This window comes from Lagopus leucura, unplaced genomic scaffold (genome assembly GCF_019238085.1).
Source record: "Lagopus leucura isolate 7727_CA_CO unplaced genomic scaffold, USGS_WTPT01 Super-Scaffold_73, whole genome shotgun sequence".
Taxonomy (NCBI): Eukaryota; Metazoa; Chordata; class Aves; order Galliformes; family Phasianidae; genus Lagopus; species Lagopus leucura.
Window position 1 is genome coordinate 81,464,024 of NW_024962252.1, and position 27,220 is coordinate 81,491,243.

Sequence of the window (27,220 nt, forward strand, 5' to 3'; positions counted from 1 at the left end):
AAGATCGTATTTCTTTAGGAAGCTGGGAATGCTTCCCCATCCCCATTGTGTGGGTTGGAAATGCTACATTAAGACTCCCAGACAACCTTCTGTTTTATGGCAATTAAATGTAATACAATATTCTAAAGGCATTAAAGGTAATTTCCTTATGTTGATATGACAGGGCCAAATTATTTTAATGCCTACTAGATAATACTAGATAAGTAATTAATAGTCATGTATCTTAATATGATAATTCTAGAATTTAAATCTTTTGAATATGGGATAATCCAAAATTCCTACAGAATATTTCCTTGTAAGTTGCTAATATGAAGAAGTGGATGGAGAGTGTAACGTCTGAAAGTTTAGTGATTTAAAATGCCATATAAAAGCAAGCTACTTTTTTTCTAATTTTAGCACTATGCTTTGTTACAGTTGAATGTAGCTATTCAGTCCTAAGATCAGCTTTCCCTTAAGCCACAGGCTGCTGAAAAAATTGAAGGCACGAAAAAATCCTGTTGCTTGGTTAACTGCAGACAGTCCAAGTGTAGCTGTTTTAAAGGGTCTCAATGCTTACGAGGATGATAGCGTAATGCACTTGTGCTTACCATGTTAGCATTGACATGAAGGTTGTAGGTAAGTTCAATTTTGTTCTCCAGTGCTACTAACAGAATTTTAATAGCGAGATTATACTTATACCTACAGTAACAGGGAGACCCACGATGGCCAACAGGTCTGTGTAGGCCAAAAGAGAGCAGCGTTACCATGACTGTGCCATAGCTGTAAAGAAGTTAGTTGTCTCAGTGCACATCAGTCAACATACAAACGTTTATGTAGGTTAAGTGACAGGTTAGTGTGTCCAGCTGGATGTGAGCAATAACTTAATTCAGAAATGCAGGAGTAGGAGTGTAATTTAAAGTCACTTTTGTTGTCGGCCTTTGTCCTCCGTTCCTGAGCTGAAAGTGGCACTGGTCACATCCCTTGAGAAACACAGGCCTGTTGGCTGATCTCTGTAGCTTCACTTTAGACAGAATGACAGAAACTGGTGGTTAATCCCTCCACAATATAGCTCAGTGTGTTGTGTTGGCAGGAAATTATGGCTTGGTTTGACGGACGTAGGGCTTTTGTCATTACTACTCAGTGCAGAAAATGAAAGCACAGGGAGGCAAAGTCAGGCAGCAGGCCAGAGGGCATGGCTTCCAAGTCTCTTCCACTGTCAGGCCACCTTGACCACAGGGCTTCATGTGTCACTATAAATAGTGTATAGGCCTCCAAGATTTCAGTGTCAAAATCAGTGGTATTCTAATGAACTCTGCCCTTCGTTTTCTCCCCTCCCATCCTCCTTCGTATTTTTTTGTCTCCTTCTCTCTGCAGGCACACTGAATATGTTTTCAGATTTCAGATAAATTTGGAACATTTTCATTTATAATTCTAATTAGTAGACATGAGAGGACCTGACCTCTTTTATAATAACTGGAAAGGTTGAGTAATTGAGGTCTGAGTAATCAGGGTCAAAATATGATGCTGAGCATACATCTTACAGTTACCTAGTTTGGACTTTACAACATCACAGATATTAAACTACAAAATCTTCAAAACACAAAGATCTACTTTTTCTCTATAAAGAAATAATATATACTTGTTTTTTAAACTGAAAATTGCTAATGGCACAGTGTCGTAACATTTCACGTAGCTGAAGTGCATCTGCTCACGTTTAGGTCTATTCACATTAGCAATAATACTTAGGATAAAGCTGCTTCTGTCTTTAGTACAGGATCTGTTATGTCATGAGAGGTTCAGTGCCTGCAACAAGCACCATTACATAACGATTCATCCACACTATCTATTGGCATGCATTAGTCAACAAGGATGAGAGGCATACAGTTGTATCAATGGGGATCAATGTTCCTCTTTATGTGCTGCATCAGAGATATGAAAATGGGGCCAAGGAGCAGGTGGCCTGATATTTCTAAGGGCATTTCTTCTCTTTCCCCCTAAAAGGAAGAGTGAGAACATCTCTGGTTCTCTTACACTCATCTGTTTTCAAAGCTTGATAGAATTTGTTAGAGCAGGCTATTACAGCATTATGACAACTCTGAACATACAGCATCCCATCTGCAGTGATAAATGCAGGAGAGAAGAGGGACAAATTGGTCCATGTGCAGTCCTCTGCAGTAGTACCCATTCAAGTAAAGATTTCAGAGCAAAAGAAAAGTGCTTACACATGCCTGAGACAGTTAAACTAAACCTCTGTGAGCTTGTACATAATTATCTCCACAAAGCTGCTTCCTATCTTTTACATCAACTACTTCAGTCAAGTAATTATTTTTCTTCAGATTTGTGGAAAGAACAAGATTGAAGTAAGGTGCTTCTATCAGAAAAGGGTAAAAGGCAGCAAGAGAGCCATTGTAATAGAAACACTATGGATCCCCTGGCAAAGAAGAGTTCAAGAGGGCAGGGCACAGCATTTAATTTGCTTCTCAGTAGGCCATAAGCCCCCATAAAAGCAGTTATTGAGTACTTGTCCCTCAGTCTTCACTGGTGAGCTCACCAGGCGCTTCTCCTGTGTTTTTCCTTTGCTGCTGTTTGTTCTGATTTACTTTAAGCCTGTAGTCTATGAAGCTGCCATGTGGTGCTGCCTCGGAGTCGTCTTTAATTTAATGCCACAGACAGTAATTAGAAGGGCAGCTCCGAAAGTAACATCTCCTATCTTATGATGTTGGAAGAAACAAGTACAATTAACTGTTTGCAAAACGTATTTTGTTTTCCTCCTGATTTGCTAAAGTGAGTAAAAAAATGCCTTGCTGTACTAAATTGCCTAGGTGGGTGCCACACTTTACATTACCTTGTCATTGTAATGCATGCCTCTAAAAGCAAAGGGTTATTGCTATAACCTCAATACTTCAAGTATTCATCCAGTGCTGCAATGCAAGGAACTTCTTGTGCCTGCAGTTTTATTCATTTAGCTACAGCACTCGCCTTTCTTTCTATACAGCTTATTTCTGACTCATCTTCTTACAACATCCAAGATAAAAATAGGTAATTGTTCCATCTAAATTCCCATAATCCTTGTACTCAATAAACATAAAGTCATGTAACTGTTCTTAGTCAGGATTGCACTAATCAGTGCAAACTCCTGACCTTGTGATATCTATCCTTACTATGCCCAGGTCTGCTGTGCTGCCTGATGCAGCATATATCACACTTCCTTTCACAACCAAGTGCTGGAGAGAGAAATGGCGCACATCAGAAAGTAAGCACCAAGAACTTTTTGCAAACTAATAGGTATTTTTGTCACATCTTTACCCTTGGGCTTGGCTCAATATTTTGGATTTATTTCACATGGTCAACTAAAGGGCCACAAGTTAAAACCAGAGACCAAATTTCACAGACGCTTTAGGAAAACAGTATTTTAATGTGGGGGATAATTGCTATTGGCAGTAGATGTTCTTGCTGTAGGTGCTAACATTTACTGTTTGATTTATGTAAGTTTCACTGGAGCCAGGAGATCACTAATGGTAAATCCATTACAAAATCTAAACTCACTGTCAAGCTGTATTTAAATGAATATTTAAATAAATTATGCTGACAGGCCAATCAATTCTCTGAATGTTATAATAAAAAGCAGAAGGAATGTAAGTGTGCAGGTGATGAACCTACAGGAATGAGAACAGAAATTTAAGTAGCTCAGAGAAGTCCTCAGTCATTGCAGAATTGACAGGGCTATATAAAGCTAGGGAAGACAAGCAGAAAAAAAACCAAATTGGGATTTTATTTGTTTTTAAACTACTCATTAACACAAGAGGAAAGGCACAGCTAGTGTGAAGTCAGAGCATTTAGAACTAAAGCAGCTTTCTCTCAAAACAAATGAACTCTTAAAAGAACCTGTAGGCAGCCTGCAGTACCCGTCCACCTCCTCAGGCACAAAGATGTGTCAGGACTACAAAATAGGACACTAAGGAGGCAGACTGCAAGGAAAACAAAATAGGGATACAAGTTTCAGTAGGGCAGGACATAAGCCAGCTTCTAATGGGAAGGTTGGAAAGAAATGACCCTATACATAGCAAGGTTACTTGACACTCATCCACGCAAAGATGCCCTGAGGCTCTGAGAACAGCTATTCTTGGTGAAGATAGTGGCTTGGACATATCTGGGACCTGACTCACAGGCAGCTTCTGTGGCCTATATTTACATAATGAAGGCAGGCATTTGAAGAGTTACTCCAGATATGAAAGTTACTGAATAGTCTGAAAAAAATAGTATTTTATTTGTTGCTATATTTTGCAGTTTGGGATCTTAATAAGTCCAGGGCAGAAACTTTGCGTTGAAAAATTAAAGAATAAGAAATTGGCCATATAATTACTAGTAAAACAGCAAGATTTGTAGACAGTCAGACCAAAAGCCAATCAGGATAACATCTGGTCTAGTTACCTGCATCATGGCGGTCACAACCTCCCCGAGTAATTTGGTTAAACAGCACCTACTTCTGTCTCAGCTTCACAGCAAAGTTTTTAAGATGCCAGTTTTAACTTCAAGAGTAAAGGAGCACATACAACCCCTTAGGGCCATGTCTTCTGCACAGAGCTGCGGCATCTTTCATCTTTTCTTCAAGACTGTAGTCAGTGATGGAAACTAACTGCAGAGGGCTTGCACGTAGTGTTTAACTTTCTTTGTGATAGAATAAATGGAGTAGACTTCTTTATTCCCTTAAAACAGCTTTTTTTTTTTTTTTTTGTTCTTTTTTCTTTTTTCCCCCAGATTATCTTTGTAGGATAAACTGACTCTGGAGTCCTTTTCTCAGCACAACTGAACTTGTGCAGGTACCACACGGTAACAGTAACAGGTATTAGAGGCAACCTTCAGGGACTGTTCTTCCACGCGTAGTCTTCTGTTGTTTTGGGATACACTGAGCTGTCTGCCAAATGCTGCTTTTCTCAAGGTTAAGTAACAATTACAGCGCAAACGTAAAACACGTACCGTAACACGTTAGTATTACTGTAGGGCAATGGCTGGAGAAACAAAATCCACCAGCTAAAACTTTAAGAAACAAAGTCAATAGGAAACGTTCTTCCCATTTCAAACAGAAATGAAAGAACATTTATTTGCCAGAATTTTTACAGATTTTCTCCTTCAGATTCTCAAGTGAGATTACAAAACCTTAACTACATTATTCTGTCACACAGTGATAAGCTGAATTTGCCATCTCTCAAATCTAGCACTACAATTTTGGTTAGCAAAGCAAAGCATTGCTGCATTTTCCCAAAGCGAAGCTGACCAGCATTACTGAGGGTGGTTTGTTATTTACGCATTGCACAGCCAGAAAGCTTTATCTTAATTAATGCTAATTAACACTGTCACAACATGCACTATTTTTTTTTTTTAATTTTCCCAGTTTCCCAAGGGAAATTGTAAGATCTGTTCATCATAAGTCAACAAGCTCCTTCCCATCTTTAGCACTCATGGATCAACATATTTATGTCATTTTTTAACACTTCTACAGTAATACTTAAAATTAATTTTAAAGTTATTATTAAAACTTTATTCAGTAGTGTTAGATACCAGCACAAGCTGCTCTGAAGATCCCAGTGGATCACTTCTCCAGTCTCACAGAGAAGTCTTAACCAAACCAACCAGCTGACTCAGTACAGAAACAGAACATCAGGACAAACCAAACCAGAGTGCTTTTCCTTGGGCTCCAGAGAATCTCAGCGTATTCTGAAAAACTAAGTATCAGTGGATTCTACCTATACAAAGGTGTAAACAAAAACCTTTTTTCTTCCATAAAAGGGGATACAGTGATCAATTAGAAAACAAACAAACAAGAAAACCATAAAAAACTACAGCATGTAACACACCTGACCACCTCAGATGCCCATATTTATTCACTATCACACTCCCAGCCCTGCGAGCACCATTCTCACAGCTCTGACCATTACTCTGCCCTATTTGCTAGTGGACAGCCTCTGGTAAATCAGCTCAGTTCTGGCACTTGCTCTGTATGCCAAAGGGACTGACCACATGTGCTTTCTGACAGCCACCTGAGCTGAGAAGGATGGGAAGAAGCACCTGGCACTGGAACTAAATACATCAGTTCTCTGTGCCCTGAGCTAACGTAGCCTTTGAAAACATTTTGTGGTTACCTTGTTTTAAAATCAGTGAGATATGTTGCTCTCTATGCATACATACATGACAAGACATCCGTGCACCTTTATCTGAACTAACTGAAATAAGCCATGTGGTAGCCAACAGAAAAGAATACACGATGCAGTCCTGAGAGATAAAAATTTATTTATATCTGATCAGCATGTCATGATATGGTCATAACTCACACAGCTGACATTCCCGTAGCCAAAAGGACTTTTTCCTTTTCAAAAATACATTTTTTCTTCCCAGCAGGAAAGGTGTTTTTTTTAAACAAACTTTTAATATGATGCAGGAATGGATTTCCAACAGTGTCTTCTCAGACCGATGACACAGCCGGTAAGCAGGGCTCTTCCACCTGCGTCTTCATTTAGATTTCAGGTTTTTCCTCCCCAGCTCCCCCACCCCTCACAGGAAAACACCACAAAAAGAAGAGCACAAAGCCCAGCAGGGAAACAAAGAGGTAGATGGAGCTTCAGCCATCGCCACTGGCAAGACACCTTCCTGTGCTCTGAGGAGTTCCTTGCTGAGTTACATCTCATGCCGACAGGTGACGCTGCACATGGCAAGTGAGCGCTGTGTCAGGGCTGCAGAACAGATGGGGCTGTCCCACTCCGCTCTGCTTTGCCCAGCTGAAGCCGTTTAACAGCAGACTGCGCTGTTAGATAATGCGTGCGTCTGCCAAACGACTGTGGACTCCCATCTCTCCTAGGTGGCAGCAGCCTGAGGTCAGCGGGGACCTGGGTTCTGCTCCCAGCACCCCCTGAACTCTTAGGAACTTTGAGGGGAATCACTGAAATCCTGTGCAGAAACTGCAGGCGGAGCAGCCACAGTTTCCAGCAGGTACTCGAGCAGAGGAGCGCTGCAGGAATTGCTTCCTCCAAACTGCTGCTCCACTCCTCCCCTTACAGCACTGCTGGCACAGAGAGGTTCTTCTGTTTGTCCTTTCCAGAGCTCCATAACCAATGCTGTCACTTAATGCTCAGTTGCACGGTGAACTGTTTTTTCCTCAATATTTGTAGTCTTCATGGCAAGCACAATAGAGACAATAGACTGCATCTATTAGATACAAGCACAACAAATACAACCCTCAAACAAAATCATCTCTGCTATTAAGGATTAGAAGCACGTGAAATAACCTTGAAAAAAAAAAAATCAACTTTATTTTGTCACCACCCCCACCCCCCCAACAAAAAAAAGGGGAAAACGACACCTAATAGTCTCTGAAGAGAAATGCTTCTTCTGGTATCTGCCTGCAGTTCTGAAAGACATCTTGGCGGTTGGAAATACTTGATTAAAAAATCCAATGAAATAATTCTAGTACAATGAATCCAACCACAGCAGCCCTCTGCACAATCACAGAGTAACTGCACCCGTTTGTCATACAGAGCACAGCGAGGCTAACACAGGGGAAGGAGAAAATTGGATGCTAACATAAATGATATGAAGAAAACTAGCTTTTATCATACAATACAAACAGCAGTGTAGAGAAACTTTGAAAGAACTCACTCCCTGTAAGAGGACAGTTGTTCACTGTATAACTAAACTTCATTATCCAATGCTTAAGTCAAAGATTTAACTTCAAAATACACAGAATACTTTTAAATCCTTTCTGCATCCAGGCAGAGTCCACAGCTCTTGCACAGAAAAAGTGAAATTGCTCAGAAGTGTTCATAATGTACACAGACTTTTAAAAGCAGACAATAGTTTTGGTTTCACTCTTCCAATTGTTGTTCTTAAAAAAAAAAAAAAAAAGCAGTGTGAAAGTTATCAAGTATGCAGTTTTGCAAAATAACCCTTTATTTCGTATGGCTCCATTATTTCCAAACAATACAGTACCCGGACGTGTCATTACGTTGTGTGATTGTATCAGACCAGCACACAGCCTCCAGCCTGCTGTCTCAGAACACACCTGCTCCCAGCTCCAAGTCCCTTTGGTTCCAACACTTTATGTCAAGGCAAAGCAGAGCAGCTGAATCTTTCACACACAGTGATTGGTGTATCTGCATTCACTTGTACAAACAAAGTTGACAGAGTTAACAGCACTTAATGGCAAAACACCCAAAACAATTACATCATTTACAAAAAGATGAGTAACGAGCAGTACCACAGCAGTCATTTCAATGCAGCAAGATGCATCCTGTTTTGAGGCTCAGGGTGGAACAGGGAGAAGGAAGCTCTTAATTTTCAGGGGAGTGAGGTTAATTGTAATCTTTCTTTTCAAAATCTGATGAGAGCAACTGAAAAAAAAAATCCCCCCTGCAAGATGAAATGTGTGGAAACAGCATCATATGTACAACGTAAGAGAATCTGTAAGGAAGGTACATGCAAAGCGCACTAAAACAGAAGCGCTGCTCATTTTGGAGGGGCAGATATTCTTCTCATGATGAAATCAGTAAGAGCAGGAATTTAAACCGTTGGGACTTGCACTGTTTCCAGTGAAACTTGTTTATGAACAATTAAATAGAGAAACTTACAAATGTTGAGTGCAATCCTGACAGAGAAACGTCTTTATTCACAACAAACTTCAACTGCTGTGTTCTCACTTGTGTGTGCAACAGCTTTCAATTTATTTTTTTCATCCTGTTCTCACTTTATACATTCTTCCATATTATTTCTCCTAACACATATTTAAAATCACAGCAATTAACCATTTTGTGATCAACTGCACGGTTCATAAACATTTTTATCAAATGCAGGTTGAACTCTTCAGAAGAGGAAACCCTTGGCTGCAGCAGCACAACACTTGCCCCAGCTGTACCCCAGCCAATGCCAGAAGGTACGACCCAGCTGGAACCCACAGGGATCCAATGTTTTACAAGCTTGCCTGCCAAGCTCTAGCCTTCACCAGCACACTGTTTTTAGTGCAGAATTTCCCACATAGTGTTTTTCCCTTAACAGAAAAACTTACTCTGTCATAAAGCAGCATTCAAGTTCGTGCTGGGAGGGTACTTTGGACTTTCTTCAGTTTCATTTAACTGTCACCTACAGCAGCTCAGCCAGAGCGAGAGACAACACCACACTCTGCTCACATGTTCCAGTGCAGGCAGGAAAGAAGCCTAAGACCTAATACTATTTACTCAACCTCTCAAAACAACATTCAGTGCTTTCAAACAGATGTCTCACAATAGCGAGAACTATAAAGGAACTAGCTGAAAATGCACGGGGACCAGATAAACCAAAGGATTACCTGAAACATTACTACGCATTACTAATTTCTTCAGGCAGTGTGTGAACACTGATTATTGACTGCAATCCATTGGAAAAAATACTGCATTGCAAAAAAAAAAAAAGAAACAGTATGCTCTTACATGGAGTTTACTGGATCTATTACAAACAGCCTCCTGATGCGAGTCACTGCTGCGCAATCTGGTTATATTGTATCACTCCAGTCTGTCCTATCTCCCGTTAAAATAGCTGTAAAATAAGGGCATCTCTGTGGCTCTGATCAACCCACTCTGTGGAGGACAGAGATAATTAGCTCACCACCTGCATTTTGCAGTTTTGAGAGTCCGTTTGTGCCCAGGTGCTGCAGTCTAACCGCTCACACCTGACGGTGATGGGCTGCCCCAGAACCTGCCTGGAAAAAGGCAGATGAAATACATTCGTTCCATCAGCTGCGATTTAGCAAGAGCAACAGAAAAGAAGTTATGCTCCCTTTTCAAAGCATGCCTCTTCTCAAGTGGATTTATGTTATGGCAGCATTCAGGTATGGGGCCAGGTGTAAGACAGGTGGGATTTAGAGACAGCATCTTAAATCAAATATTAAGGCTCTATCTAGATAAATGCTGTCCTTTGCCTTCCCACTGCAGTGGTATACGTTAGCCCATGAGGGGACTCACAGACTGGGGGAACCTGTCATGGTCAATGGTTTCACAGCCATCACAGAGCTACTTTAAGATAAAACTAATTTCAAAGAGAAAGAAGTGGCAAATTTGACAAAGGGCTTTTTAATTACATCTGGGAAATCAGCACGGCCTCATATTTTACTATGCTCATCCAGTTCCTCCAAAAGAACCACTGACTGTGTTTGTTTCTGCATGCCACCCACAGATTCATACAGCAGAAGGGTGATCAATATCAGTAACTCAGAGCCAAAACAACCGAGGGCTTACTTGGTTCTCAGAAAATCAACGTACAAAAGGCAGCATGCCACACCTCAAGTTCTTGCTCTCCTGCTCGTATTTAGAGAGATTAATTTTATTTTAGGAACAGCTCTCTCAAATCTGTGTATAATCACACAAAGACAACGCCAACTAGACCAGCCAGGGTCAGGACACACACTGCAAACTCCCCTTCGAAAGTTATCTTGTATTACACATCTGAAAATGGAGCTGAACTTCTGGTTTGCCTTTAAACTGAACTCATTCTTTCATTATGATTTTTAGCATGCTGGTGAGCTAATTAATACAGCCCTCCATGTAGTCACTCAGATGATTTACCACTGCTTTTTCTTTTCTTTTGTAGTGATATCCTCACATAGATTCATGGTAGCAATTACACCTACTTTTTTTTTTGTTTTTTAATATGTATTTTTCTAAGAAACTAGTTTTCTTCTGTTATTTCTTAGCAAAACATTAAGATGGTTGGCATTGAATCGTTTAAACTCTCCCACAAGTACATTTAGTGCTGTTGCAACTAGCAGGGGAGAAAAAGGCCTCTAAAAACCACTCAAAGGTCACCTTGGTTGGACTGCAGTATACAAAGTACAAAGGTGGCTAAAAATCACCAGCAGCACCAGCAGGCCTTCAGAAACAGCTGGCATTGCTCTGGCAGCTGGTCAATGCATGGCAGATAAAGCTTTCCCCTACTCCCTATGCCTTTCTTTCACTGTATTTTCACCTTTAAAAGTGCATTCAGAAAAGTGACAATGATCAACTAGATGTATTCTGAACAAAGGGAGAAACGGATCAAGTGACAAGTATTTTCCAAGCTTCTTCATAGTATGAGCTACAGGTAGCACACAGAATTCAGTTAGCTGATGGTCAGACCACAGCAGGGATGGGCTGATTCATCAAATATGGACAACTTCTAATCACACTATGATGAGGCAATGCTTTTTTAAGGACCAATTCCTCACAAAACACACCTGAACAGGACCCTGTTGGGGTCTTGGTTTGAGACAACTGCTGACTGGGCAGTGACAAAGACGCCGCCATCAGCTCTGCTGATGTCTCTGGCTCCAGCACAATGAGCTGCAGTAAAGCACACGTTTGTGCAAATGAGGATCTCTACCACACCAATGCTGCACAGACTACTGAAGAGACAAGTTGCTGAGTTTTCTGAGCTCTAACTACAACGCCAAGAAATACTTATGGTGACAGTTTTCTCGTTGCAGACATTCTTCTACGGTGGTTGTACGATTGCACCTTTTGTCCAAATGCTGAATTTGCTTAAGTGTGGGTGAGAGTATACACTTCTTAAAAATACAGACAATTCTTAAAATAATACATCATCAGGTCACTATGTTACTGATCTTCTCCTTCAGTGGAGTTTAAAATTTCTCCAAAGAGAGGTAAGAGTCCGTCCAGTATTCTCCTTTACTCTTGTATACTCACATTTGCACATACAACATGGTACTCATTTGCAAGAGCCTCGATTCCCACTGTGTCCTCAGGTCCCATTCCACTTTTAAAATAGGCAATGATAAAAATACTGTAAGATGCAGTACCACATACCGCCTGACAAGAATGCAAGTGATTGTATGCCGACAAGCCACAGATTGCTGAGGGTCATCTCCCGAGAAACAGCTTTCGTTTGACCCTGCAGTGGAGGAAAAGCTCCTGAAAATGGAAAAAAAAAAACAAAAAAACCCACATTTAACGTATCTGCAGCAGGAATAAGGCTGAGTGCATTACTCTCGACTATTGCTGCCTGCCCAGCAGCAGTGCACACAATTAATTGGTTAATTTTGTGTAATGCTGGCAAATTGATCAAACTAACTGGGTTCTCTGTAAAGCTTTACAACTGTTTAGTAATAATTTTGTATACTGCGAAGTACACATATACTCTTCAAGCTTTTTGACTATGAACATCTACACACACATGCACACACACCATGTAGTGTGACCATATGGTTTTTCTTGCACTAATTTGTAAATGTTGTTTGAACATTCATTACCCAGTCAGTAGTGAAGTGTAAGCAAGGACTTTGATTTGCTAATCTGTTTTCTAGAATGAATTTCTGAAATGCCTATTTGAATTGAGAAGCTTTGGCAGGAGATACATTTGATGATTAAAAAATAAGTCAGTTCTCCCCCATTTTGACTTTTTCTGACTTAAAGCAGTAAATTTTGACTAACTACTTTGGAGCTTTATCATGATTATGAATGAGTTGTTTGCATATATTTATTTCAGGATATTACATAACCTGTGATGTACGTTAGCAAGGTGTACATAGCAAGGCATACAAAGCCTAGGCGATATGATCCACTTTTTTGCTGTTAATTCTGAAGAGTAGATGTAAAAACTAATTACACCTACATTATAGAGTCACAACTACTCACAGAAGAACAAAGGAGTAAGATACAAAGAGTAAAGACACAGCAGCATCAATTCTGAATCTCAGAATCCACCCAATTTGGGCTGTCAGATACTCTCAGCAACTTATCTCTGTGCTTCACATCTGCAGTTTCTGGAACTGCAACTGAGTACTCAAGATAAAGCTTTTCTTTCTGTATGAATGGTCTTATATTAAAAATCTTGATGAGCCCCTTGTTCTCTCACTCAGGCATATTTTCACATGTGAGCAGATCTGTCACTCCCTTTACTCACCTCCTAGTAGTTTTCACTGCTCACTTCCTATTTGTCCACTCTGTGGTACATTTGCTCTTCTGTGGCCCATTTGTCTTTCTGTACCAACACTGATGGCTGGTTGAACTAACTCTCCTTATCCTGCAGAACTGATAGCAACTGCCTCTTCCCCTTCCTCCTCTCCCAAGCCAACTCATTTTGTTACAAAGAAAGTGATCCTTGACGCTGCTAGACAAGCTAAGCCAAGCACTTTTAGTTGTCCTCCTTCCCCTTCATCATCTTCACTCCTATTACCTGCCCCTCTTCCCAGTTCAATTCATATTTCTCGAGCCGGAATGACTGATCTGTATGCAGAATTTCCAGATGAGGTTTCAGATTTGGTACAGTGGAAAAAGTATTTTTGCAGCACTACTGAAAATACTCTCCTGTTGCCCCATAGGATGGCATTGCTTACTTTTTTTAGTTGCATCACACCAGTTGGCTTAAGATCAGAGCACGAATGAGGAGCATGATGTCTTCAACTATTCATTTCCAATTGATAAGCTCCAAGTTTACAGCGTTGGGTTTTTATTTGTTTTAATTAGTCTCCAAGTGCTCAGTGTAATGCCATTTGTGTTACTGCTGTGTTCAAGGTTATCCCGCTCAAGACTTCAGAGCAATCATGCACTTGCCAACACAAGCTTTCCATTAGCTGCTAGGAATCTGTAAACAGCTTTAACTTCATAAATGAAAGGTGGAAAATGTACTACATGAACAAACGTGACGGTTTTGATATTCAAACTTTTAAGGGCTTTTCAAGTTCTTAAATCATACAGATTTTCCCCAGATCTATTGAAGTCCTTGATACTTGGGAATACAGGAAAAAAGAAAACAACCAACAATTGTTTTAGACTTAGATTTTTTCTTCTTTCCAATAAAAATACATCAGAAAAGAGAATGTACAGTAAGAAGGTACTGGTGATAATAGCAGTGACAAGCTTTTGACATTTCAAGTAGAATTAAGTGTTACTCCAGCTTAAAGCTAATAGTGCTCTTCAGACAACGTGTCAGTAAAGAGCTGAGCCCAGGAACTGTTGGGATCCCCTTCATGGGACCTGCCTGCGGTTTTCTGCAAACTGCAACAGCTGCTTTTCAGTAAATCATGGCAGCACAAGAGAACGCAACCAAGTTCTCAACTGACATAAGTGGGAGTAACTTTTCAGTTATGGTAATTTATGCCTAATAGCGTTCTACATCACATCATTTACATTTATGATGTCTTAATTAATTCCTGCTTATTACATTGCTGAATTATAGCCAATTATCCTATTTTTGAAGCAGTAAGCCTGATGATATTCATTACGCTTTTTAAAATTCTGGTCCAGTTAGATTTTTAGGTACAATCATTTTATTTTAGTGGCATTTGTGAAGTAATGTCTCAACAACATGAATTCCTGACATCCTGTTGACTACACCTTTAAGCAGATTCACAAAGTTATTTGTCTAATATGTGCATTTAGATGCGATGTATATAATAGGGTCTGACTTTTGCCATCCCTGATAGCTGAAGGCAGCAGTATTTCATACAGCACAGTACATCTCTGGTTGTTAGAGAATTCAAACTTTCTAAGTGCTAAGTTGGTAAAATTAAGCAAATTGGAATCAGAACAGTTTTTGCAATAAATCATCCAATAAAAATAGCATCTTTGTTTTAGCACAGTCACTCTGAAATACTAAACTCAGCTGATCCAACAGACTTTCTTTTCCTCAGCAGTTGTGGTAATCACTAAGAGATCACAGAATCACAGAATCACCCGGGTTGGAAGGGACCCCAAGGATCATGTAGTTCCAACCCCCCTGCCTAGCAGGGCCACCAAACATACACATTCAGATCAGGTTGCCCAGGACCCCGTCCAACCTGGCCTTGAACACGTCCAAGGACGGGGCATCCACAACCTCCCTGGGCAGCCCGTTCCAGGGCCTAACCACTCTCCTAGTAAATTTGTTCTTTCTTCAAACACAAGTTGCAGTATTTCAGTTGGAGTCTCCCTACTCAGTCAATATTTTATAAACTTTTCTGTATGTCTAAACAAAGCCATTTTTCCCTCTCAGATTTTTCTTTTTCATTTTTATATTTTAATTTCCTCTGGTGTATACTCTGAAAACACACACACCCATTAAATAGATGGGAAAAAGGAGGCTTTAGGAAACACTTCACCAGCTCAAGTACTTACCTGATGTTTTAAATGACATTATTTGCCATTATCCCTTCAGTAATGTTATTAATGCCTTACATTTATTTAGATCTCTCTGATCCTTCAACATCCAAAGTGTGTTACAATAGAGACTCAGTGCACCTCACAGCAAGGAGAGTGGCAGACACAGCACAGGGCTGGCACACAGACTCCACAGACCTCGTGCTATGTAATTCATGCAGACCCTTCCAATAACATATTTCTGTTTTGCCTAACAGGAAACAGAAGACAACTAGGATTCTGTATTACACTTACAGACTACTTAGACCAGTTTTCTCCAACAGTACAAGTGTCAGAGGAAGATGCTAAACAGCAACACAAAGATCTAATAAAATTTGCCTCACATAAGAGTCCTTACTTAATCACTTTTAATCAAGAATTTGCTCATTATTTAAACCCTGAATATTCCCCTCCAAAGGTAAACTCTGGCTTCTTTTATTGTGCATGTGAGTGTTCACTGCCTCTCTGAATCTTGCTAAAACATTCCCCTCAATGAAAGCCTCTGGCAGCAAGTTTCACAGCTGAGCTGTTGGGGAAAGAAAGGGATTTCCTTAACTCTAGTTTTCATGTCTCAGTTTCCAAATGTCACCTGATTCTCATCTTAGCCAGGCAAATGTTTCCTGAATATTTCTTAGCATAAGTTCCTTTGCTGTGTAAAAATGTCAGTAACTGTATGTTCTGTGTTCATGTCAAAAAAAAAAAAGCATACACATTCTTAAGTCATCTTGAAATCCTTGTAAGAAAAGACATCATGAAAGCGTAATTCTCTTAGCTAGACACTTTCCTACCTGTTTTATAGAAATGGGTCAAGAGATCCTCCTTTTCAATGAATCGTTGATACAGCCATTGTGAGAGAGCTTCGGGCTCTGCAGGTACATCTTTAATTGGAAAAATCCTACCGAAGAAGAAAAACACAATTCATTCTTTCGTTTTTTTCACAGAGCACATAATTATTCAGGATGAAAGAAAGGAATGGTCCAGGCTGCCAGCCAGATGCTCACAGGAGACATCTGTATTTTAAGTCTGCATCAAATACAATAGCGCAGCATTTGATAGAAGCAATTGTACACCAGGTCTGTTTAGAAAAATTCCATGTCCAGGACAGAATTCACTAAGATACGTGCAGAGAGAAACTCCCAGCAACCCACTGTACCAACAAAATACAGTTTTGAAAAAAGTCCTACAATTGTGAAACCACTGCAGCAGACTCAAAATGCCCTTTGGTATATTTAAGAGATGCTCTGTATCTGCTGTGTTCCACTGGGAGGCCACTGGAGAAGAAATATGTGCATCAGGCTAGCCTGAAAAAAAACCAGGCCTAGAAACGTAAGACCTTCACGTGAGCTTTCTCTTCCCAAGAGAACTCCCAGTTAGCCTGTCATCTATGCTATGTTTTGCTTCTGTTAGTAGATTTTTCTTTCTTTTTTAAAACCTATTCTAAGAAGAATTTGTGATAACAACTCAATCATATGTAAGTGTCTGGATAGACAAGGGAACAGTAAGCAGAAATAATGGATGTTCTGAAGAATGCTCTTCTTATTTTTACAGTTTTCAACATCCCTGCTTGACTTGTTGCTAAGTCGTTTGTACCTCCTCCTTTCATGAGTTTTTTCACGAAAAAATAAGCTGCAATGAAGGAGACAAGCAGCAAAACATTGATCTGATCAATGAATAAAAAGTAATGATGCTTTGGCATACAAAGAAAAATTCATTATAAGGAGGTGAACACTTATTTACCCACTATGGCATCAGCGTTAACTCAGTTCTGTAGCCTTTGTATCAATTCTGCTTACAATGTTCTCAAAGAGTTCTCTGTGCCAGAGGTTCAAGAAGGGTTGGGAGATAGCTGGTGGTCCAGTAAACAGCTGAAGCTCTTAAATGTGTACATTAAGAAAATGAAAAAGACAGGTAACAAATAATCTTACCTTGAAACTCAGATGTTACAGAGCCACAAATTAAACCACAAAAAGGCAAGTGAAAAACATCCCTGTGGAAAAGGGACTATCTTTGTTGAGGGCTTACAGACGGCCACCCTGTCCCCAAGTACTACTGCACTGCCAGGCTCTATTTTTACTCTCTCCTTCCTATCTGGTGTGAAGAGATAAAAGGCCTCAGCAACTGAATATTGCATTTCACAGTGTATTTTTGAAGGACAGATGCTCATTTACACACGTTTGAAGATAGTTAAGAATTAACAGAACGCATGTGTGGGCTCAGGACAGAAGTCTAGGATTACCTGGCCTCACAAGCATTTTCCAACTCCATAACCTTATTAAGCCCGATATTTTTCCAAAAATATACTCATTGGTCTGAAGACATTATCACAGCAGCTAACAAAATGCACGTTAGAAACTATTTATCAGCTGGCACTTCCATGGAGTAGCAAAGCAGTGTAAGTGATAAGAGAATGGTGGAGCGCAGCATACCAGCCTCCTGCTGGAGTCCATCCAGGTCTATGTATGAGTCCACACAGTATTGGAATGCTCTGAATACAAACTCAAACTTTTAAGAAGGAGCCCCAGTTACACCCACTTTGAATGAGCAGAGAGAACAGCTAGTTTTCCAATTATGCTACACTGGCTGTTATGATTTACCAGTGATAACTCTGTTTATTTTGAAGTATTTTCAAACATAGTATTAGATTATCTAGGTTTGTTTACTTATTTTCACAAGCACAGCATTCTTATTAATTAGAGATTAAATGTCTAAATCCTCAAATTCTGGAAACTGAACACACTGCCATGTTCTCTGCTCCTCAGACAGCTCCTTTAGGATCATGTTTTGAAAGGAGTTCAGGACCAGGAAAGCCAACTGAGAAGGTCCTGCGTTACCAAACTCTACGCAGATGATCCAAAACCAAAGGATGGAAGTGCTACTGACTGCAGCAGCTTCATTACCAGCCACTAGCTGCAGATCTGCCAGCTGCAGCCTTCAGAGACACTCCTGTGTCTCTCATTCTTTCATTAAGGGTGAGCTGAAGAAAATAGCTGCAGCTGTACCTCATGCTGTGAGCCCAGAGATCCTCCCCTCAGCTCAGCCACACTTTTAGTCCATAAAGTTTTCAGAACACATCTCAGATTGAAAAGGGAAAAACATTTATTTTACCATTTTTCTCTGAGCTTCAGTGACTGACAAAAGGTACCACTTTTTTCCATCTGCAAAACTTTAAGGAAATCCAATGATCACAAAGCCAAGCAGATACATAATGAGAGCAGAAAAAATCCTCTTCCAGAGCATCAGATAAACAAGAATTGGTTTCAAGAATTGATACAGCATGAATATCTGAATAAATCAGTTTTTTAAGGTAACAGCCAAAGCACTGAACCAGCAGCCTCCAGCACCTGCTGCCTATGTTCTACCCAGCCCACATTGGTTTCTCTGCAGGGATTTCCCTGGCTCTCCCCACCCTGGGCCCAGCTGGCTGCAACACGGCTGACAGAGCTGAGGGGATTCTGTAAAGGACTCTCCAAGTGGATGCTTCTTCCGGTTCCCAAAACACACAACAGCTAATTAGTCCCATGTTGTTAGCATTACCGTGATAAACAATCTATGCTCTTCTTGCCTAGAGTACTGTTCTCTCTGTGGCATCATGCACAAACACAGACAAGCCTACCATAACATTTATTTCTCCACCAGTAGGAAAAAAACATAGTTCCACCACCATTTGTATCACATTTCTCAAAGACAAAACTTCCTCTTGAGCACCCCAGCATGTCATTATTTTGCTGTTAGTTGCTCCAAGATTAGAAAAGCCAGACCAGCAGACAGAAGAATGGCTCACAGGGCAGAGGGTGCCATCTACTTCTGAAGAGACTTCACACAGAAGTCGTGTTGTACTGCCTTGGGCTTTAAGTTTCCTCAGGGGAACTTGCCCTGTGAGCGCTCATCCCTTCTGAATGCTGCACCTCAAACTCACCATGAAGTGCGTGGCATGCGCAAAGAAACTAAAGCTCTTAACTTTTGCTACATTCTTCCCTATCTTTGGACGCAGAAGAACAGGATATGTAAGTACAGTTACCTTCATCAGTGTAATCTGCATTCTTGTGTTCCTGGCACCAAAAATTGCTTGCCCTCATTCAACAAGGATGCAGTTGGCAGCTGTCCCGCATTCTGAACAGAACATTCCCTTCAGGAGGGCCTCCTCCACCCAAAGCAGCAGCCTGCCAGCCCCTCTCACCTGTGACAGTGCTGCTCAGCCCCTGCAGTCATGCCAAGCACCCAACCAGATGGCAAGGGGTTTGCTTTCCATCACAGAGGAAAGAGCAAAACAAAGAGAAAGCAGAAATCCACCTGGTACTGACAGATTTATCATTAACGTCAGCAACATCTGCACGTCCCAATAAATGTATTAAGATTACAAACCAAATAAAACAATTACTGTGATATTTTGACACACAGAGAGGTGGAAGAGCCAAAAGAGCTTTATGGAAAAAAACAACTAGCTGCAATACCTGCAAAAATACACTGCAGAAAGAAAAGAACAGGAGGACACAATGAGGATAATTACCTTAGCCTCTACAACTACAGACCAATTTAATGACACATTTCAAGATACTGTATGCTTGTTCTTAAAAGCTAACAAATAATTCTCAGAAATATGGCATTTTCAGGAACATTTAAGCCATATTAAATAGTCCTTATCAGAGACAACCTCTAATTCTGTATTAAAATGGAAGAAGTTCACAGATTGTCTTACTAATTGTCTTTCATCATCTGTCTTGTCTTGAACTAAATTTACTACCCCCTACTCTTTCTAAACTTCACTTGCTGTTCCAATGGCTCTTCAGTGCGATGGAGGTCATTGGTATGTCTCAGACACCTCCAAAAATGAGTTGCTTGCATAAAAAAAGCATATTAAAATCTACTGCAGACCTGGATGCCCTTCACAGATATTTCTGCAAAACTCATTCAGCAACCACAACATATTCCATTTTATTTATAGCTAAGAGTCTAAGCTTATTTTAATAAATCTGTATTCACGAAGACACAGAAAAAGAACTTCCTCAGTAGTTGAAAGCTTGTTTCAACAGCAGCACAGTACAGAAGCTGGTACGATAAGGAAAGGTGACACAGTTCTTATCTGCATTACGGCACCAGGACAGCTGAGCTGGCTCAAAAGGAAGTGGTGCCTTCATGCAGTGTGAGCACAGCTACCTGCTCTGCTGGAATGAGGGCTGTGGCTGGCTGTGCTCTGGGCTCTGCACCACCCTCACTGGAGCACCGGGCAAGAAGGGATATGATTGTATGAGGTGGGGAAGCTAATGCAAACTGAGCCCTAAGCCATTCTTCACTGATTTGCTCCTTCCATGGTGCTCAGCGCCCTAACAAATGACCTCCCTAATTTCCCCCAAACTCCAGCAATGTTTGACCTGGAAAAAGTTAATGAAATATTCTCCTTGATTCTTAGTTTCTGAAAGCAAAAGCCATTTTTCAGCACTATCCTGTGAGTTCTGAGGGAAGTCTGTCATGGTCAAATTTAATTGAGATCTCACACCTTTGTGTTTTGAAGAATCAAGTCTGGTGATTGCCTGTTATTTTTGTGTTTTTTTTTTTTTTCTTTCTTCTTCTTCTTCTTTTTTTTTTAAGGAAAGTTTCTTTTGAGGAAAAGTGAGGCTACAGCTTAGCCTAATAATGAGCGTTTTGAAAGTAACTTGTACAAGAAATTGGTGAAAAGCAAGCTTTAACTCTTCTTCCAAAATTCAAACTGTCAACCAAAAATGACCACAGGATTAAAATGAACTTTCTCTGCCATTTCCATCAAGCATCTAGAAGTGAAAAAATGAGGCTGGTCACTGTGTCCTCTACACTCCTGCTGCTGCTCCCTAAGTAGGATTAAAGAGAGACAGACCTGTATAAAAGGACAAGCTACAAGAAAAGAAAAACACCAGATCTGAAGACAGCAAGGCATAGACTGCTTGTGACCAAGAGGAACAGCAGACAGCACCGTGAGAATGGCTGGAACAGAGGCAGCTCTGCAGCAAGCTCTTCCTCTGCTTCATAATGAGCAGCACAGAAAGTGATATAAGCAGCAGTAGGAAAGCAAAATCATTTTAACTGGCACGCAGTCTTTGGTGGTGGGGTGTTATATCGTTTTTGTTGTTGTTTTCCCCAGAACAACTTCTGAGTAAGATCTGACACAGCAATGAGGTCAAGCCATCACCACATTTGGATGTGTGAGGACATGACCTAGGAGGCTCCCGAGAGTCATGAGGGAGCTCATGTTGGTAACTTCAAAAATAAGCTCTAATAAATCGGTGTCAGTGCACTGACTCTCAATTATCTGCCTGCTCGATGCTGGGGAAGGTTTGGTCAAGTGACAGCAGAGCTGTACTGTTTTCTTTCCTTCCAGAATCCCTCTGGGAGAGTAATTTTATTTCTTACTCTTTCCTCTCCAACAGCCCCTTTCCCAAGGACTTTGCAGGTTCTCAGTGGTGTCAACAACTTTGTTCAAATCACAAATCTCTCATTTCAAGTGATTAAAACACTGAAGGCATCCATAACATCACAAAGAAAAGAACTGATCGCTTGCTGATATGTCCTGAATGGAACCTAACTGAAAAGCAGTAGAGAAAGATGATGCAGCGTGAGTGAACTCACCTACACCCACCATTCAGTTGCTTTCTGCTAATTCTGCCATCAATAAATATATCCTTTACATATAACAGACTTTTAAAGGTGCATGAAGATATCTAAAAATAAGTTTGATTATCATATTGGAGGTGAAAAACTCATTTTAGACTGCAGCTGTAGTCCCAGATACATTAAAAGTTCTTAGCATATCAGAGATGAATGATATGGTAAGCCTAAGAAATGGATAAAAATGATGCAACGGTTTTCTAGAATAGAATTATTCTGGGTAATCAAAGAGAATCAAAGAGAAGAGCTGCAGAAGGACCTGACAATGCCTGCAGATGGAATAAAACGTACCAGATAAAATGGCATCTCATACAACTTAGGGTATGTGTTCACTTTGAGAAACTTGAAGACAGATTTCTATAAAAAGCAGGACTGACTCAAACGTGGCTGTGGAAAACAGCTCCAATGAGCATCGTGTACTGCACGCACATTGCACAAAGTCACTCCCAAGGGATCCACACGAGGAGATCTGAAAGCTTACTGTAAAAGCCCAGAAGCTGAGTTGTTGACAAAAGGGAATCAACACAAAAATCACACAATTTTGTGATAAAAATGTGATGAACCACATCCCTCAGTGCAACATTTCCACATTTCTTGAATACCTCCAGGGACGGTGACTCCACCACCTCCCTGGGCAGCTTTTGCCACTGCCTCACCGCTATTTCTGAGAAGAAATGTTTCCTAATACCCAACCTGAACCTCCCCTGATGTAACTTGAGGTCATTAGCTCTTGTCCTGATACAGCTTCCCCAGGCACAAACCAAGAAAGCTCCTGAAAGCAGGACTTGTTGTGACTTCTTGTCCTAGTTGCCAGATTTTAACACTTTTAGAGAGAAAATCATTTTGGTACCATCTGTAGCGGACACCAAACTACTTCTTTTACAAAAAGATCTGAGTTACACAGTGAGCAAAATCACTAAGTTCACTAAAGGAAAGTGCAAGCTAAATTTAAAAAAAGTAATCCAGTGGAAGATCAAAGGAGAAGCATCTTCCTTTCATTCCCAAGATACATGGTGTGTTGTTACATTTCTGATAAGGAGAGGGAGGCTTTAGATTGCTGATTGTTTCACAACACACAGGTAGGCTGCTTTATACATCAGAAAGCCAAATATGTCATCTAGGTATTACACTCTTATGAAACATTAGCGATAGGATTCCTTTATTTGCTTTGATAATGGTTTGGAACAGATTCTCAATGGAAGCATGTAAAACTAAAAGTCGTCTTGGATTAGATGGACCTCCTCTTTCACCTAAGAGCATCTGCTGTTTTATTTTGGCTAATACAGACAAATAATATAGGAGCTAAATAGACTCCCAGCCTTTTCACTGAACCACACAACTGCACTGTTGAGATTATCAAGCAGAAGTGGAGAGCTGGAATACGTGACCCTCCAGGACTCTGATATTTGCAAAAGCAGCATTTATTCCCTCCACTCCCCTTCAGAAACAGTGCCATTCCTCTTGGTCAGGGTCTCCTACTCTGTTCAAGCTGCTCCAAACTCCAAGGAGCAGGGCAGCCTCAGGTTTCCCTCAGAAAGCTGCATATTTTCCAGGTGATAAAGCCTGTGGCACTGCTATGGAAAAAAAAAAAAAAAGCTCCTATGTTATCACCTCCAGACTCTGTATAGGGCCTATATGAATCTCCCTGAAAAAAAATCACTCCTTCAGCTGCTGATCATATGGTGACTGGAGAGGGTAGAGGAAGAAGCTTGGGGAAGAACTAGAAGTAACAGTAAGGGAATTAAGTATTTGCTAGCTACTGCCAAGACACAGTCATTAAAAAAATACCTAAAAACATCCATATATACTCCATTACTATATTTAAACCATCAGACAGTAGGAAACATTCTCAAGGTGCTAAGGCAGACCAAACTTTTCAAAAGAAAGCTGTGTTTATACACTCAGTTGCCTAAACGTGTAAGAAAAAAAGACACTGATACTGCTGCTGACTTCCTGTATCTTGAAATATACTGTTATTAACTTCTGAGATGGCTTACTTCTTGTTGTTGTTTGTGTTTTGGTTTGGTTTGGTTTTTTTTTTTTAGTTCACTGTAAGAACAGAAGGTTTATTTCCTACCTGTAGTGTACATGTGTAACTGTTGGTTGTCGGTAGCCAAGAATCCAGGTTTGGATGTCTATAGGTTCACCTTTGGGATATGCAATGGTTGCATCTATCACCCACTGGAGACCTTTTGGTTTGCTCTCTAGGATTAAGAAGAAACATTGTATTAAAATTCATCAGAAAGTGTATGCCACTTGATTTGATAGTTATTCCATTTTTAGATTACTTTAAAAGAGGTATGAGGCACAAATAAAGCTTAGAAAAGTGACAAAATAAGACAGCTAAGAATCAAATCTAGATCCAAATCATTACACAGCACAAAAATATTCTTACAGGCTTCAGCAAGATTCAGATTTCATTTTCATGGCTGTTTCTGTTGTGCGTATGTATTGTAGCACACAGAAATCAGCAACTCTGCTCTTTGGTTGCAGTCATATCATACATTGGCTCAAATCTTAGGTGCCTCCCCCATTTCCCAAAAGAAGAACTTCAGCATAAAAATCCAACAGCTTTGACCCACAACAGCCATGGAGAGCCCTTTGGGCAACTGCCTCACTGCTGGGGTGCAGCAAATAGATGAAGGTGACTTACGTTACTCAACACAGATGGATTTTCAAAGGCAGTTAAAAAAAACAAAGCAGAAGACCCCAAAGGTTCTTAAATAGTTGAGTTACAGGTGAAAGAGGAAAAAACAGACACTGTGCTTGAAAGGCAAGCAAGCAATGAATAGGAAAAGATGGTCAGTGTTCACAATGGAGATTCCATCCATGAGGCCTCTGTCAGAATGACTGACCCCAGTGTGTGCCCACGCGCTTACCAAAATACTCAAAATGAGGAGGTGAAAATGATGCATCAAATCTAAGCCGCAATGTTAGTTACTACCAGCAATAGTCAAGGACAGACAGCCTAGCTGTGACCTCTCTCTGCTCTTTTGTCAACCCATCTGGCACATCTTCAACCCAAGATTTGCCAAGAGGGAGAGCAGCATACCTGGAAGGCGAGCCAAGGAGGGGGCACGGTGCCAGACAGCATTTGGAGTTCAATTGTCAATTTTATTTCTGTTCTGGGGGAACCAGTCATGCCTTGCACCTGAGGTCACATTATGCTCAGGCTTGTAGAGTACTATAAGTTTACATCATACCCAGCACTATCGTACAGAATTTTTAAAAAGCTGAATTTAAAAAGCTGATGATTTTAAAAACAGTCATCTGTTGGCAGAAGTAAGAGCTGTTATGTACCAGTACACAGTGCAAGACTCTTCAAGCCTGCAACTGAGACACCTAAAGAGGAATGACCCTTCATGCAGAGGGGTCCTCCCTTGCCAAGTGTTGGGTTCAGGAGGAAATTGGACCAGGCATATGGAAGATGTCCATTGGAGAGCTAAATCAACAGACAGAAGTGCCCGTCTGGCTCAGCTTAGGAAACGTGTGACACTGGAAATGGTCAGAAACTAGGAGAATATGAGAGAAGTACAATAGGAGAAGCATGATGTACATTTGCTCTGTTTGTGGCTCTCCTGCAGTATGCTCTTAGAACCACAGAGAGGATTTGGGGCTAGATAAATGTATGGTCTTGTCCAAAGTCGCCATTCAAGTTTTACTGCACACACAAAGAAAACTGCAGCACAGACTGAGGCACACTAAGAGCTGCAGTTATTAACACCAACTGGAGCATACCTGACCTGACAAGGACTGACTCACAGGTTCCTACCTGTATTGCATCCGCATTTAATTTAATTAAGCACAAGAAGACATGTACAGCAACACTATCACCTGTATCTATCAAATATTTTAAAAAGCAAGCAGTGCTGACACAGTGTCTAACCAACAATGGGGCTGTACCACTTCATTCCAAATGCAGATGTGCTCCCTGACTCAGGCTACACAGTATTTTGCAATACTTAGCTCAGAAGTGAACAGCAGCACGCAATATATGGCTCCAAAATTTGATAATGTGGAAGATACACAGGTCAGGCTGAAACACTGTTAGAAAATGCTGACAGGCACACAAAGTGAGGGCAGAAGGTACCAGCGGAGGCTCCAGGCCAGGACCATGGCAGTGGTTGTCATGTCTCTCATAAGAAAAGCACTAAGTGCAGAGTCCTTCATTTTAAAAGAAGCAATGTATTAGAGAAAAGCCAATATGAAATTAATAGTAAACTCACAGAAGTATTCATTTGGAAATGGATTTCAGAACAAGGCCATTCCATTTATCATTTTCCCAGATGTAAAGAGAGAATGGACGAAGACAAGTAAATTGTCTGAGTGAGCAACAAAGATCATTAATTGTAATTAAAAAGTGCCAGATGAATATGGGAGCATTATCTTATTATTTACAGTAAAGTGTTTTTAAATAGTCTATTAAATATTTAGCTACTAATTCAGACTGTTCTTTCAGTGGATAATGGTTCAAAGTTCTTTAAGGGAAGACTACTGTGGCCCTTCTTATTGCTGATTTCTTACCTTCTACCTTATGTGGGGCAGAGCTGCTGCATGCATTCCTCACGTCAGCTCCAGCCTCACCTCCAACCCCTTCCAGTGCAGGGAAAAACCTGCCTGACAGTCAACCAGGAACCCCACATTCAAAACGCAAAGTTATGAATGTTCAGTCTCCAGAAGTAAGCAAGCAGGTCTTTGGAGCAAGCAGGTCTTACTGCAGCCACCTCCACAGGCAATTTACAAAGACACATTATCAAATCACAGTCACTGACATATTTCAGCATACCCTGGTTTAAAATAAGCCTTGCATAATCCATCCAACCTCTCATGCTGTTCAAAAAAAGCTTAAATCACCAAGGATTTGGAGAAAATTAATTTTGAAATAAATCTCACTGTCCTCTCCAGGTGACATCTGTGTTTTTAAAGCCACAAAGGTCTAGCATATCCTCAAAATGGAAAGACAACTGCAGCAACACAAAGGGGTAGGATCTCTTAATCTCTGAGGATGCTTCTCTTGTGCCTAACCAGACCTTTGAACAAGCTCAGGACAGACTGCTACCCAAGTTATAATACAGTGTGACTTCCAGGTCTGATATCTGTAGAAAGGCAGGCATCAAGTACACCTGTTCCAGAGCTCCTCTTGCCAAGCTTGGCTTTGCCAACACAGCCACAGATGTTTTGAACCTCCCCTCTCCATTAAAAGACACCTTCATCCTTCATTTCTAATACCAGCTGAAAGACCGAGCAGCCTGACTGCCGCAACACTAACAGCTGCAGAGGCCAAACTTAAGCTGATCTCTCTGAGGACTGATGTTTCTTCCATAGTGCTGCTTGGGGAAAGTGTCAGCCTGCTTGCCACCTTCAGGTGGACAATTCTGAATTCTCAAATCACCTGTAAATGCCACCAGTGGTGCTTTTTGAGTTGTACATAAATGTTCAAAACCATCCTGCAGGGCCTGTCCTGTGCAGTGGTACCC

At 40.7% G+C, this 27,220-nt stretch overlaps 1 protein-coding gene across 3 annotated transcripts in view; it reads right to left on the reverse strand.

The window, feature by feature from the left end:
• Window positions 1-7,897: 7,897 nt before the first annotated feature.
• Window positions 7,898-27,220, reverse strand: part of LPGAT1 (lysophosphatidylglycerol acyltransferase 1) — a 58,492-nt gene continuing 39,169 nt past the window's right edge. For all 3 annotated transcript variants that reach the window (XM_042885637.1, XM_042885632.1, XM_042885646.1), the window contains exons 6-8: window positions 23,821-23,947; window positions 15,896-16,002; window positions 7,898-11,903 (exon numbers count right to left, since the gene is read on the reverse strand). In XM_042885637.1, the coding sequence (XP_042741571.1) occupies window positions 11,752-11,903; window positions 15,896-16,002; window positions 23,821-23,947 (386 nt within the window). In that variant the 3' untranslated portion in view covers window positions 7,898-11,751. The remainder of the gene's footprint in view (window positions 11,904-15,895; window positions 16,003-23,820; window positions 23,948-27,220) is intronic.